The 14,407-nt window shown below is 39.7% G+C and overlaps 1 protein-coding gene across 1 annotated transcript in view; it reads left to right on the plus strand.

The window, feature by feature from the left end:
• Positions 1–14,407, plus strand: part of Ryr2 (ryanodine receptor 2) — a 437,587-nt gene that overhangs the window by 152,481 nt on the left and 270,699 nt on the right. The window contains exon 18 of the mRNA XM_048800411.1: positions 2,706–2,801. Coding sequence (XP_048656368.1) covers positions 2,706–2,801 — 96 coding nt within the window. The remainder of the gene's footprint in view (positions 1–2,705; positions 2,802–14,407) is intronic.

The raw sequence follows: 14,407 nt of genomic DNA on the forward strand, positions 1-14,407 counted from the left end.
GTGTGAAATGAGTCAGAACCTTCTTTTGCTTTTCTTTTTTTCTTCAGTGTGTGTGTTTAGTCTGGGAAGAGGAGGAGGATGTGAGAACTATGATCTATAATAATTTTGGAATTTGACATGGATAGATTTAATATGTGTTTTAGGTGGAGAATGAAAAAAAGTAGATTTATGAGTTGCCATCTGGGAGACCTCAGATGCTGTGGACACAGATACTCATAGTTTGAAAGTGTTCTGTGGTCCTCTTTCATACATCTTTCCTGACGTCCACAAAATTAATCTGTGGGATGATGGAAGGCAGGCATGATTTTCTAAAGATGTCAGAGAAATGACTCTGGTGAACTCTCTGTGAATACTCATTTCTCACAATTCAAAGTATGCAACAAACAGAATGGATGGCTGCTATTGTAATATGGCAGAGGTGACCATTTCTGCAATGTTTAATTAGCTTTTATGCTGCTTGTGACCAAAATACTTGAGAAGATCAACTTCAAGGAGGGAACACTTATTTCAGGCTCAGTTTCAGAGATCTCAGTCCATAGATGACTAGCACCTTTGCTTTGGGCCCAAGATGAGGAATGTCGAGGAAGGGCCCCATGGATGCCTCGTGTAGTTTGTTGAATAGGCGTGATCCCCGAAGCCAAACCTGCACACACATGCTGGCAACACAGCACATTGTAGAGAGTTGTGAATTCTGGTGGTCCCATGTTTGACTGGGATTCCCTGCTCTCTGCCATTGCTCAGTATCCCTGTCCCTAGAGAGCATAGTATTCCCTCTCTGCAGCCCAGGAAGTGATCAAAATTGAAAATTTGAAGGTTGGTTTCTACTGAACATGTATTACTTCTGCACCATTTTACAGTCAAAAAACAAACAAACAAACAAACCTGTAAGCTGAACCATTTTAAGTTGGAGACCATCCATAATAAAAAGTACTTTTTTGCAACAATAATTTTTGATTAATTACCAATATTGCCTGTGTTTCACATTCTGACTGAATGAAAGTTTAGGGATTTAGTTAGTTATTCAACATTAATTAAATTATTTCAGCAAGCTAGCATTTTCTTAAAAGTTTCATTCAAAATGTTTTTTATTATGTTTAACATGTAACATAGTTATTTAACAATTCTACATTCTTATTCCATAGAAGACTGTGCCAGCACTTATGCTGAGAAATAACATACCTTCTAAGTTTCATGCCCTGTGCAAAGGTACAGTAAGAGTATCAGATGGAAAAGGATTTATATTCAGGTTCAAATTTGCTGTGCCAGCCATAGGGCCTGATGCATTTGCATCAGTGTTTCTGAAGTAAAGGAAGAAAAATGTGATGCCAGGAGGAGGAAGGGTCTTACTGTTCGAGGCCAACTAGGCAGAGATCAAAGAGCAGTTTAAGGCATGGCAAACTTGTTCCTCATTTAGAAGAGAGCCTGTGTATAACATTTTGATACACCTTTTAAAGTTGTCATTGTACTTTGGAGATGAGCAGAGCACTCTGACACATCTGATGCTGATTGCCATACACTCTGAATGTGGATACCATTGTTTTCTCTCTGCTTTGGAAAAAGTAGGTTTATTGTATTATTTGATTTTAAAATTAATACATCTTGCCGGGCACGGTGGTGTGTGCCTATAATCCTGGTGACTCGGGAGGTTGAAAAAGGAGGATTGCAAATTTGAAGCCAGATTCAGTAACTTACCCAGACCCTGTCTCACAAATAAAAAAATATAAAGGACTGGAGATGTAGCCAGTGGTAAAGAACCCCTGGGTTCAATCCCTAGCACCCCTTCCCTGTTAATATATCTCTCTTATAAAAAGTTAGATAGTGAAATAAGATGGAGCTACTCTTAAAAATTACTGGCCTCTCTTTAAATATTGTATTGTTCAAAATCTCACCAACCCTTAGTAAGCACTTGTGCTGTTTCTGACCAGGACAGAATTCATTTTTTAAAAAAATACTGGGCTTGCTTTGAAATAATTTAATCCATTGAATTTTTACTTTAAATTTTTAGATTAAGTAAAAGAAAATAGATTGAAAGAGACAAAAGTCATGTAGCAATTTCATACAAGGAGTGTTCTTTGGTGAAAGGATCGTAAAAAAGGCGAGATAAAGCAAAATTAGAATAGATGACCTCAGGTTATCTGAGTCTTTAGAATGCCTTGTGACTCTCCAGGTGGGAAGGAGAGCTGTAGGAAAAGACACATGGTTTCCAAACTTAACTAGCCATAACTGTCCCATCATTTCTCCCTGTGACGTTCAGTTACATCCCTCTGTATACCTGCTGTTATGTCTCCTGGTGTTTTGTGCTGCATGTTCAGGAGAACTACACTGCTCTAACGTCTTCATCACATGGGAGAGGAGACTGAGCTCTAGGGAGATGAAATACTTGACTCTCATGGCTAATTGAGAGCAGCAGGTATCAGAACCCAAGAGAGTCGACTCCTGTTTCCATCCCCTTCATTGTTACCTCCCAGTGTGGGAAGCTGCTCTCTGGAATTCCTTCCTTCCAATGAGCAGAGGTTGTTTCAGTCCCATTAATAAATACCAAGTAATTTTTCATGTCAGTTTTCTCTGTGTGTTTGTATTTGCATATGATTTAGTTGATACATGAAGATATTTGGTTCTTCATCCAACATTTGAGCATTCTCATTAGCTTACCTTGATTTTTGAACTGGAAAATTGTATCAATGTGAAATCATCTTCTTTTGCAGCGGCTCTAATTAGAGGAAATCGTAAAAACTGTGCTCAATTTTCTGGCTCCCTCGACTGGCTGATCAGCAGATTGGAAAGACTAGAAGCTTCCTCGGGTATGTTTTCTGGTTCTTTCCTTGGTGAGAGGTATTTTTCCTGTTTCCTCTTGTTTTATGCCCTTTCAGGACATAAAAACAAACTCTGATGTTCAATGTGTTTTCCTTTTAATTAGTTGAAGACTCTAATTTGTTTATTGGGTCATTAGTATTGTCTTTAGTTATTTCTGAATATCAATCTAACAGTATCCTGTCCATTTCCATTTTTAAAAGAATTCTAGTTGTAAAGTCCCGAGAGCCACTGAAGAGCTGGAATTCTCATTTTTTTCCCATGACTCCTAATGGACTGTATAAGCAGAAAGATGGGCTGGGTATTCTTTTTGTTTTCTCCTTGTGTTTAAAATATTATTTGGATAGTTTTGGGAAGAGATTATTTTCTCAAATCACAGAGCACAACATTTCTTTTAGGAGGATTTTGGTAAGTACGAATGAACAGTCTGTCTAATGGGAAAGTAATTATGGTCAACCTGATTCAGGCATCTCTAACTTGTTAGTTTTATTCTGGTGTGATAGGGACTTCTCTGTGATGGCTAGGCTGGCAAGGAGGGGAACTGGAAGAAGGAAGGGACAGCACACTCACTAGGTTCTCTAGCACTGGGAGGTTGGGTGTCAAAACCTGAGATAAGGAGATATATGGGAAGAAAATGGTTAGATCCAAGGGACCAGGGTCACCTAGATGTCTGACCACTAGCACTGATCTTCTTTTCCATATTTTCCTTTAGTTCATCTCACTTTCTCTCCACTATTATTTACATCCTGTCCCTACAATTGAAGACAGGCATCATTGATAATTAAGAGTTGCCTCCAGCTTTAAATGGTAGTAGGCAGACCCCTCGCCACTATTACTACAGAGCAGTAATACCTTCTCAGCATTCATGTTCCCCTGGGCAATTTTTAGAGTCCCTGAATTTATTTTTAGTCATTTTCTCACTGGTGGATCCTGGCTCCTGTCCTTCCTGTTACTCATGGAGAGAAAGAAGTAAATGATGAGGAAGGAAGCTGGGCATGTGAGCCAGGTGGGAGGAGGGAGGCTTCTGTCTCAGCCTGGGAGATCACAGTGGGCATGGGAGCAGCAGGTGCCCTAGAGCCTCTCCAGGGATGGCCCAGCCCTGCTGGTGGGACCAGTGGCTTAGCACACAGAGTTTTGGTTTTCCTGGCTGTGCAAAACATTTTTCCTAAAGATTTTCCAACTCAATTTTCTGTGGATGTCAGGGACCATGGGCGGCCAGTCTTAGAAAGCCAGAGTACAGACCAGCCACTGAAGCCGGAGGACATTACACTGTGAGGAGGGTGTCCATTGGCTTATGACTCATTCCAAGCACATTTTCCTTTGTCATTTTTAGTTTTAGAAGCTGAAAAGCACAATTCTTAAAATCTGAATGTCACTTATGACTGGGAATGCCTGGCTGCCCTGTTCTGGCCTCTGCTTCACAAAGAAAGCCTTTCTGGGAGAGAGGCTGCTACTTCCTCAGCTCTGCCTGGAACAAAGTCGCATAAAATCTGCACACAGAGGCCAGGGGAACTAACTGCAGGATGGAAGGAACGGTGGCCTCGGTGTTCTGTGGACTTGATGGCCCCTTCTGATTTAAACCAGAGAATTAGATGTTCCCTTACCTGTAGCGAAGCACCATGTTTGCAGAATTCCTTTTATGATCCATTGTGTCTTCTACCAGCAATGTTGTACAAATCTCACTGAAGTCACTGAGATGTAGATCTCTTAATTAACCAGGATATGCCAGGTTCTGTTTTATGTGCTTTACAAACACTAACCATTAATTCTCATGATGGCCCTGGGGTAGATGCTGTTATTATCCCCAGATCTTAGATGAGGGAATTATACAGATGAGACTCAGGAAAATTTAATAACTGAAGCAACTCAGCCACCTCATTGGTCCTGACTGTCTGGTGCCACTTTCCTTAATCTTAACTGGCCTGTTACGTTGCCTTGTTGAGTATGAGATTATTAATGGAGATGAAACTAGGTATAGTTATACTGATATGGTATTCTCTTGTGTTCTGGTTCAGCTTTTTCTATTTTTTACACAAAATCTAGTTTCTAAGCAGAGTCTCATGGGCTTCTCTTAATCTTGTTTTTCTTGATCCTCTTGGTACACTCCTCAATTGCTCAATTATATTTGCTTATATAAATACCACTTGTGAGAAATGATCAGAAGTCTCAAAATTAAGACTTAAGAAAAAGGGATGGGAGCTGGTTGAAATAAATCTTTTATAGTAGAAGTGGAGCAAAAACTATAGGAAGATGCAATGTAGTCACCAAGGAGCTTTTAAAAAATGTAGTGAAACTATACATAGCATTATCTTCTCTAACTCCATCCATTTACTTGCAAATGCCATGATTTTATTCTCTTATTACTGAGTAATATTCCATTGCATATATATGCCACAATTTTTTATCCATTCATCCATCGAAGGGCATTTAGGTTGGTTTCACAGTTTAGCTATTGTGAATTGTGCTGCTATAAACATTGATGTGGCTGTGTCCCTGTAGTATGCTGTTTTTAAATCCTTTGGGTATAGACCAAGGAGAGGGATAGCTGGGTCAAATGGTGGTTTCATTCTCAATTTTCCAAGGAATCTTCATACTGCTTTCCTAATTGACTCTACCAATTTACAGTCCCACCAGCAGTGTATGAGTGTGCCTTTTTCCTCACATCCTCACTACACTTATTGTTGTTTGTATTCTTAATAGCTGCCATTTTGACTGGAGTGAGATGAAATCTTAGAGTGGTTTTGATTTGCATTTTTTCATGTATTTTTTGATTGATTGTAAATCATCTGCTGATAAGTGTCTGTTTAGGTCCTTTGCCCATTTATAGATTGGGTTATTTGATTTTTGGTGCTCAGCTTTTTAAGTTCTTTATATACCCTAGAGATAGTGCTCTATCTAATGTGTGATCCCAAAAAAAACAAATACTGATTGTTTTCTTTGATATAAGGAGGCTGATTCATAGTGGGATAGGGAAGGGGAGCATGGGAGGAATATACAAACTCTAGATAGGGCAGAGGAGTTGGAGGGGAAGGAAGGGGGCATGGGGTTATTAATGATGGTGGAATGTGATGATCATTATTATCCAAAGTACAGGTATGAAGACATGAATTGGTGTGAATATACTATGTATACAACCAGAGATATGAAAAATTGTGTTCTGGATGTGTAATAAGAATTGTAATACATTCTGCTGTCATATATAAATAAAAAAATTAAAGAAATGTGATACATATACACAATGGAATATTACTTAGCCATAAATAAGAATGAAATTTTGGCATTTTTCAGGAAATGAATGGAACTGGAGTCTATCATGCTAAGTGAAATAAGCCAATCCTAATAAAACAAAGGCTGAATGTTCTCTCTGATGTATGGATGCTAAAACACAGTGAGGAGGGGTGGAGGGAAGAATAGAAGTTAATTAGATTAGACAAAGGGGAATGAAGGGAAAGTAGAGGGAATGGGAATAGGAAAGACAATAGAATGAACCTGACATAAATTTCCTATGTTCATGTATGAATACCTGACCAGTGTAAGTCCACATCATGTACAGCCACAAGAATGGGAAGTTGTACTTCATGTATGTATGTCAAAATACACTCTATCATGTTTATCTAAAAAGACCAAATTTTATAGGAGGGGAGAAGAATAAAACAGAACAATTTTAAAAAATTATTGAAAATTGAGAAATTATAATTGCATATATTTATGGGATACAGAGTCATAAAATATGTGCACATGGGAAGTTATTCATTAAATCTAATAAATCTATCCATCATCTTGGATATTTATTCTTGTGGTGAGAACCTTTGAGATTTTGAAATATATTCGGTTATTAACTATACTATATTCACCATACTGTACGATAGATCTCACATACCTCGTTCCTCTTATTCAACTGGAAAAGTTCCAGCTTGCCTTGGCTTGAGTCCCATTGGAAGTTGACCTTGACATAAGATTCAAAGGTGAGTTTTTTTTGGGACATGAGAACATGAGATAGGCAAGGGGCCAGAGCGGCTGTGTTATAAGCGAGTCACTTCTGTGGGTGACCAGAGCTGCTTTTCACCAGGGAAACACACAGACTTTGCCTTGCAGTTTTCCCACCCCAGGGACTAGAGTATGAGGTGGTGCTGTTCCCAGGGGGTGACTATTCTGGGGCCCCTCAGCTCTACTCAGGTCAGAGCCAATCCTGAAGCAAAGAAGCCCAGGAGTTGGTAGTTGGAAGTGAGGCGTGTGCCCTAGGTGGGCAGATGAGGGTTGACACTAAGTCCCGATGTGGTAGCCCAGCCAGCTCCTCCCTCTCTCTCATTAAGGGATGGCATGGCTCAGAAAGGGCAGCTGAAAGGACTGTACTCTTTTGTCAGATTCTGCATCATCACTAGTTGACCAGGGTCTCCAGTGCATAAAGCTCTTCTAGAGGACCTGATCAGTTAATAAGAATGACTGCTCTGAATTCCTTGGGGGAATGAAAGAGAAATTAGTTATTGTCCCAGGATTCATGTGTGATTATGTCTGGGCCAGAGTTAGTTGCAAAGACACAAGGTTGGTCTGAGCAAGTGCAGTTGACATACTTCTGAAGATCAGGCTTTTCTTTAGGGTTCCCAGCCCTTGAAATACTGTTTGGGGACAAGAGAGAGCTGATGTCACCTAGTCAGGAAAGGCAGACTTTTGGCACGTCTTATTTCCCACATGGATTTGCAGTGCTGCCTTTGAATTTTCCATGGGAAACCTGTGAATTCCTCCCAATACTTATTAGTGCCTTGAATGAGCCCCTTTAGGTGTGAGCAGATGGAGTCTGTGGAGCAGACAGATGTGGAGGCTTTGTGCTCTTACACAGTATGATTGAGAGTACCTGAAAATAGGTTAGGCTAGAGCTCCTGAAGTTGCCACAACCAGTTCTTGTAGATTTTAAGCTCATTATTTTCCAAAGACAGAAGTCCCAGAATCCTATGTCCTGGGACCCCCACCTCTTTGACATCTAGTTGCGTCTGAGCTACATGGGTTATTGTTTGAGTTCCACTCTTACTGGAGTAGAAAGCATAGTAAGCTACAATTCAAGCAGCACCCATGATAACAGTAAGAGACAGTGAGCCAGAGAAGGCCCTAGAAAGGCAGCATGAGCTTTGGATTTCCTGGGAAACCAGCCATGCTGAACCTGAGAGATCATGCTCCTGAACTGGGGAAAAAAAACTAATCAGCATCATGCCATTGGAGACTTTTTAAAGCAAATCTTTTATGGTGGCTGTTTAGGTCAGTACCTGTTTGGCCCTAGGACTCCATACCATTGTCATCTACCAGCACCCACAGCTCACCTGTATCACACACGGTGATTGATGTTTTATGTAAAGATCGGGTCATTCACATCCAGACAAGCAAGTGATGTTATGCTGACTGATCACTTGTGAAGGCAGGGAAATTTCAATTAATTTTTAAGAGATATTAATCCTAAACATTTGAAACAGTAATTAAAAGTTACTAGTTTAATAGTCAAATGTCAAAAATCAAGCGTCTTTAAGCTAGGCTAGAAAAGTTTGCACGCAGCCATGTTCCTGCTTCTTTCCTCCCTCGGGCAGTAAGTTGTATCTGAAAAGACAGAAAATAGAGTTTGGATTTGAGGGATTCCTGTATTTTGCTCTATTTTACCAGCAATGGGAAATGGGGGTGGAGGAGTCTCCCAAAGTAAACTGCAAATGACAGAGCATTGTTTTTTAACTTGTAGCCAAATTTATTGTATTTATTTATTTTCATTGATTTAAAAAATAAATGACAGCAGAATGCATTACAATTCTTATTACACATATACAGCACAATTTTTCATATCTCTGGTTGTATATAAAGTCTGTTGACATCAATTTGTGTCTTCATACATGAACTTTGGATAATGATGTCCATTACATTCCATCACCCTTGCTAAAACCCTGTTCCCTCTCTTTCCCTCCCACCCCTCTGCCCTATCTAGAGTTTGTCTATTCTTCCCATGCTCCCCCTCCCTACTCTACCCACTATGAATCAGCCTCCTTATGTCAGAGAAAACATAGCATTTGTTTTTTTTGGATTGGCTAACTTCACTTAGCGTTATCTTCTCCATTTACCTGCAAATGCCATGATTTTATTCTCTTTTATTGCTGAGTAAAATTCCATTGTGTATATATACCACATTTTTTTCTTACTCCAGTCAGAATGGCAGCTATTATGAAGACAAACAACAATAAGTGTTAGTGAGGATGTGGGGGAAAAGGTACACTCATACACTGCTGGTAGAACTACAAATTGGTGCAGCCAATATGGAAAACAGTATGGAGATTCCTTGGAAATCTGGAAATGGAACCATCATTTGACCTAGCTATCCCTTTCCTCAGTCTATACCCAAAGGACCTAAAAATAGCACACTACAGCCACATCAATGTTTATAGCAGCTCAATTCACAATAGCTAAACCGTGGAACCAACCTAGAGACCTTCAGTAGATTAATGGACAGAGAACATTTTTAATAGAATAAAGGAAAAACAATCAGCTTGTTATCTGAAATCTTTACTGTTTTCAGAATCCTTTTCTCCAATCCTAACTATGATGAGACGGATAACAAATTACAGTTTTAGAAAAAGTTTCTTCCAAGAAGTCTTGAACCATCTCAGTGTTAGAAAAAAATCTAGTCCTTTGTGCTATATAGTTGGGTGATGTTGTAATCATTTTCCCAGGATACCTTTTCACACATGTTGCTCATTTCAAGTAATAGGCACCAGAAGTTCCTAGTGTCCTTTTAACTTTTAGAGACAGACAGTCCTGGGTAGCCTAGTTCGTGGATGGTGGCTCAGGGTTGTTGAATGATTTATAAGACCTTTGGCTTCTGTAATGTATTTTGTTACTAAATAGTGTTTCAGGCTCACAGAAGGTATTTAATTTTCTGTGTACATTTACCATGTTCTTTTACATTCTTAGCTTGTTTTTAATTTTGCCTCAGTCGTACACGCTATGATTCTTTGATGGTAATTGTGCTGGCAGAGGTCCCTCCTATGAGTAGGGAGCTTGAATTGTCCTGGAGAGTCAGCTGCTGGTGGGCCCTATTGAGGAAGGGCATGAGGCCTGGTCTGAGAGCCATGGACACCCCAGTGCAGAACCCTCCAGATCTGCCACTATGGCAGAAGCTGCTGGTCATAGTTGAGCCCGATCTGACAGAGGTGGTCTAGAGATTTGTATTAACTGGCTTCTCAGGGTTTGGTGAGCAGGCATGGACCAGGGAATGTCTGAGGGCAGTTGGTCCCCTGGCTCCTGTTCTGTCTCTTCCCTGCGTCTTGTGCTGTCTTGACCCTAATCCACCCTGGCCCAGCATCCTGGGCTGCTGCTGCACTGCAGGTTTTGTGCACGTTAGCTGTTGCCACCTGTCTTGTTGTCCTGCTTTCTCTTTCATGCAGCCACCTCCTCCTGCCAGCCCCTAATCCAGGGGAGCTTTTCTTTCCCTGGGGGTTTTGTGGTGGGTTGGAGGACAATTCCTGGAATCCACATTTCTGTCCTGTTTCCTTCTGTTTACCAGGGTTGTTCTGGAGCCTGGCCACCTGCAGCCTACACAGGTTCACCACTTCTTACTGATTCTGTTTCTTCTTGCACAGCCTTTCAGTGTGACTTTCATATAATCCTGGTGAGCCAGAGGAATAAAGAGGAAGTCTTGTTTCAGAAAAACCACAGGATCCAGGGAGACCTCACTTGGGGAACACTTACTAGAAAACAAGATTGCAGATGTTGATTTCATGTTCCTCCTGGCCTGCTCTAGTCCCGTGGGGTGCTGAGGTGGTGTTTCCTTGTCAGAAGCAGAATTGAGGTTGCAGCTGTGATGACTGATACTGATAGGTAGCTGTTTATTGCCACTCTCTGGCCTGACTAGTTCCACTCTGGTTATTCACGAATCCTATGACCCTTCATCAAGTAATTGTACTGGGTCACTTGCCTTTTGGCCATGCTTCAAGTGAAGTGTCCATGGCCTAACCGAGGTGCAGCATCATGGCTCAGAGCCTGCTCTGAAGGACTGGTTAATCGCATACGCTTGCTCTAGAGAGTTCATCCTACAGATGCTTACACGTACATGGCTTTTAAAATTCATTAAAAAAAAAGTATGGACTTTAGCCCATGCTTTCCATCTTCCAGCATTTCTGTGGATTCTTCATTTCAGAGGGAGAATGCAGTCATTAGAGTTTTGAGCTTTTTACTGACTGCCTAGATTTTCACTGTGTAGCCTAAATCTGAGATGGATTTAGATACTGTGCTGAGAATGTCATGTAAGTGGAGCATCCCTAATCCAAAAGTCAGGAATCTGAAATGATCTGAATATAAAACTTTTTGAGCACCAAAATGACACAAAAAGTGGAAGGCAGGACACCTAACTTCATGTGATAGAGCAGTCAGAGCATAAGGCATAGGACACAGCTTCCCTAGCATCCACAAGGGGGAGAACACTCCTACCCGTTGGTACTTGTGGGACTCAGACTTCGGTTGCATGTGCAAAATTATTTAAAATATTACATGGAATTGCCTTCAGGCTGTGTGTATAAGGTGTATGTGAAATATAAATGAATTTCAAGTTTAGACTTTGGTCCCATTTTCAAGATATCTCATTATGTATATACAAATATTCCCAAATCTGAAATACTTCTGTTCTTCTTTTGAGTAAGGGTTACACCACTGAATTCCCACAGTTAGGCTATAAGGTGGATTCTATTATAATTTTCACTTTGTAGATGAAGCCTGTGAGACCACGCATCTTAGAGGTCACTCTTTTAAGTTCTAAGGAGGTGCTGTAGCTAGGATTGAAATTAAGTGCTGTAAGCTCTGTGAGACCAGGAGTGATGGCAACTTCTCCTCTTTTTGTTCATTCCCAGGATCTTGCACAGCATGTGCTAAGCCTCTATGATGCACTCCGTGATGAATTGTAGAATAAGTGACAAAATGAAACCCCCCCAAAGCATGGAGTCAGCAACATAAGAATGTCTTACAAAATGCATGGTTTCAAGACTGTCACTCAGCATTCTGTTGGCTTTTAAGACGTTACAGTTGATACAAAAAAATCAGTATAGAATCAAATTCTAACATTGTTATTTAGTTGTTTTATCAGGAGCTGCCTTTAATTGATCCTCTGTTAATTGTCTGTTAACCTCTAGTTTGTCCTTCATAAATCCCTAAATTGAAGGCAGCCAGCCTTTGGGAGCCTGAGGACACACACAGTGCATCATAATCACATTGCTCATTCTGTGTGTTTTGCCTCTGCTGAGTGACCCCAGGAAGCTTCAGCTCACATTTCAAAAACACACCCTGAAGCCAGATGTGGGTATGCATACCCAAAATCCCAGTGACTCGGGAGACTGACAGGTTCAAGGCCTCAGCAGGTTAGTAAGGTCCTAAGCAAATGAGTGAGACCCTGTCTCAAAATAAAATGGTCTGGGGATGTGGCTCAGTGGTTAAGCACCCCTGGGCTCAATCCCTGGTATCAAAACAAAACCCAAAACATTCCCTAGGCCCCTCTGTTTTGCTTTTGTATTTTATCCATGATATTTCATGATTTTATGTATGAGTAAGAATGTGAGACACTAACTTCCATTTTTCTTAAAATTTTCTCTTTCCTAATTTCACCAAGCTGTATTGTACTTTAACCTCTGTCACTTTTTCCTCTCCTCTTTAGCTTTATGTGAGTTCAAGATATAATGAGAATATTTTCTTCTTTCACCTCAGAACCTTTACAAGCAGTTTGAAGTATGTGCAATTATGTGTTTTTCCGGCCTGCTGTTGTATGCCATTGTTCTCTTTAAACTTTTATATATTAGAAAATTAACATCAGTTTAATCCGTTTTTCTTTCTCCATTTTGGTGAGATATGGGACTCCTATTTAGAATAATCTCCATTTGTTTCACGAATTGGGCTCTGTTACAGAAATCAAGCAAAATGCACATTATTTCTTTTTACTTTTCTCTTTCTCTGATTATTGAAAATGTTAAGAAAATAGAATTTGATCTTTTATTGAAACTCTATTTCTTGACTTCAAATTGATGTGCATTATAATTGCAAATAAAAATACTCTTGCTGATGGTACTTCAAACTGTGACATGCAAAATTCACAGTAAACATTTAAAAATGTGTTGTAATTATGCTACTCATTGCTTCCCAGTCCAACTCCTACTAATTGTTGTGGGTGGAGCAGAACCCTCCTTGCACAGGGGGAGAAAACTTGGCTTCAGTCAGCTCAGGCCAAGATTCTGCCATATGCATTTTCCCCAGATTGCTATGCCCATCCTGGAGAGGAAGTAAGCTGGGAAGCAATACCAGATTTATCTCTTGTTGCAGTTTAATTTAAATTAGTGAGATAAAGCACAGTTATGTATCTTTATTGAACCTCTCAAGTTCATGAGCCCACACAGAAATTTGTGCTTTAACATTTAACTGAGACTGTTACAGCCTCACCTTGCTGAATCGAGGGGGAATCTAGAAAACAACAGAGAGACTCCTTGGACCTTTGCCTCATGGAGCCAGCCTGACCCTGACTCCTGCTCCCCTTGACTTCCTTCCTACGCATGCTTTTCTTTCTGAAGATGTTAATGACATGAGAAGGAGCCCTGTCAACATCACTCATACTCATTTCATAGAATTTGGAAATATTGAAAGAGAAGCATACTGATCCAGCAATAACCAGCACTGACATTTTTATGTATTAGCTTGTGGTCTTTTTTAAAATAGTAGTTTATAAAAGTACACAGTTGCATCATAAGGTATATCTACTCTTAAAAATTTATATTATACATTATATCATTCTGTTACTAAAAATTCACTAAAATTATTTAGTATAACTGGCAAAATCCAACTACTTTGCCTTACTAGTTTTCAAAGTTTGTTTTTTTCTTTTATTATTTTTATTTGTTTTTACAATCTGTAGTACATTCATACTTCTTTCATTCTAGTGATACTATTAAAATCTTCCAAGCTTTTACATTTTTCTCTGAGGATACAGCCATAAGCCTTATGAAACATTGCTGTTTCTGGGTCTTACCCAACATGTGTGCTCTTCAATGGTCAAGTCATCTTTAGTCGAGTGTCGCTCTCATCTTTATTAAGCATCATTTCTCAACCAAGGGTTCAAGTCCCACAGCAGCAGAATTTAAATTGCACATAAAAGTATATTCTTTGTTTTGAAAATGAGTCCTTTGGTCTTTCCAGTTTATTTTCAAGAGGTTTTCACTTTAGAAAAACAGCATATCACAACTTATTCCAACATTTCAAAATAAAAGTTTTCTCTGATGTTTTGTGGTCAGAACTTGTACAAATACACAGTATACAATTAAGCTAAGTTTTATTTGTAGGATATGACCAGACAAAATTGAAAAATGAGTTTTTTAAAAATTTTTATTGTTGGTTGTTCAAAACATTACATAGTTCTTGATATATCATATTTCACATTTTGATTCAAGTGGGTTATGAACTCCCATTTTTACCCCGTATACAGATTGCAGAATCACATCGGTTACACATCCACTGATTTATATATTGCCATACTAGTGTCTGTTGTATTCTGCTGCCTTTCCTATCCTCTACTATCCCCCCTCCCCTCCCCTCCCTCCCC

Source organism: Marmota marmota, unplaced genomic scaffold (genome assembly GCF_001458135.2).
Source record: "Marmota marmota marmota unplaced genomic scaffold, marMar, whole genome shotgun sequence".
Taxonomy (NCBI): domain Eukaryota; kingdom Metazoa; phylum Chordata; class Mammalia; order Rodentia; family Sciuridae; genus Marmota; species Marmota marmota.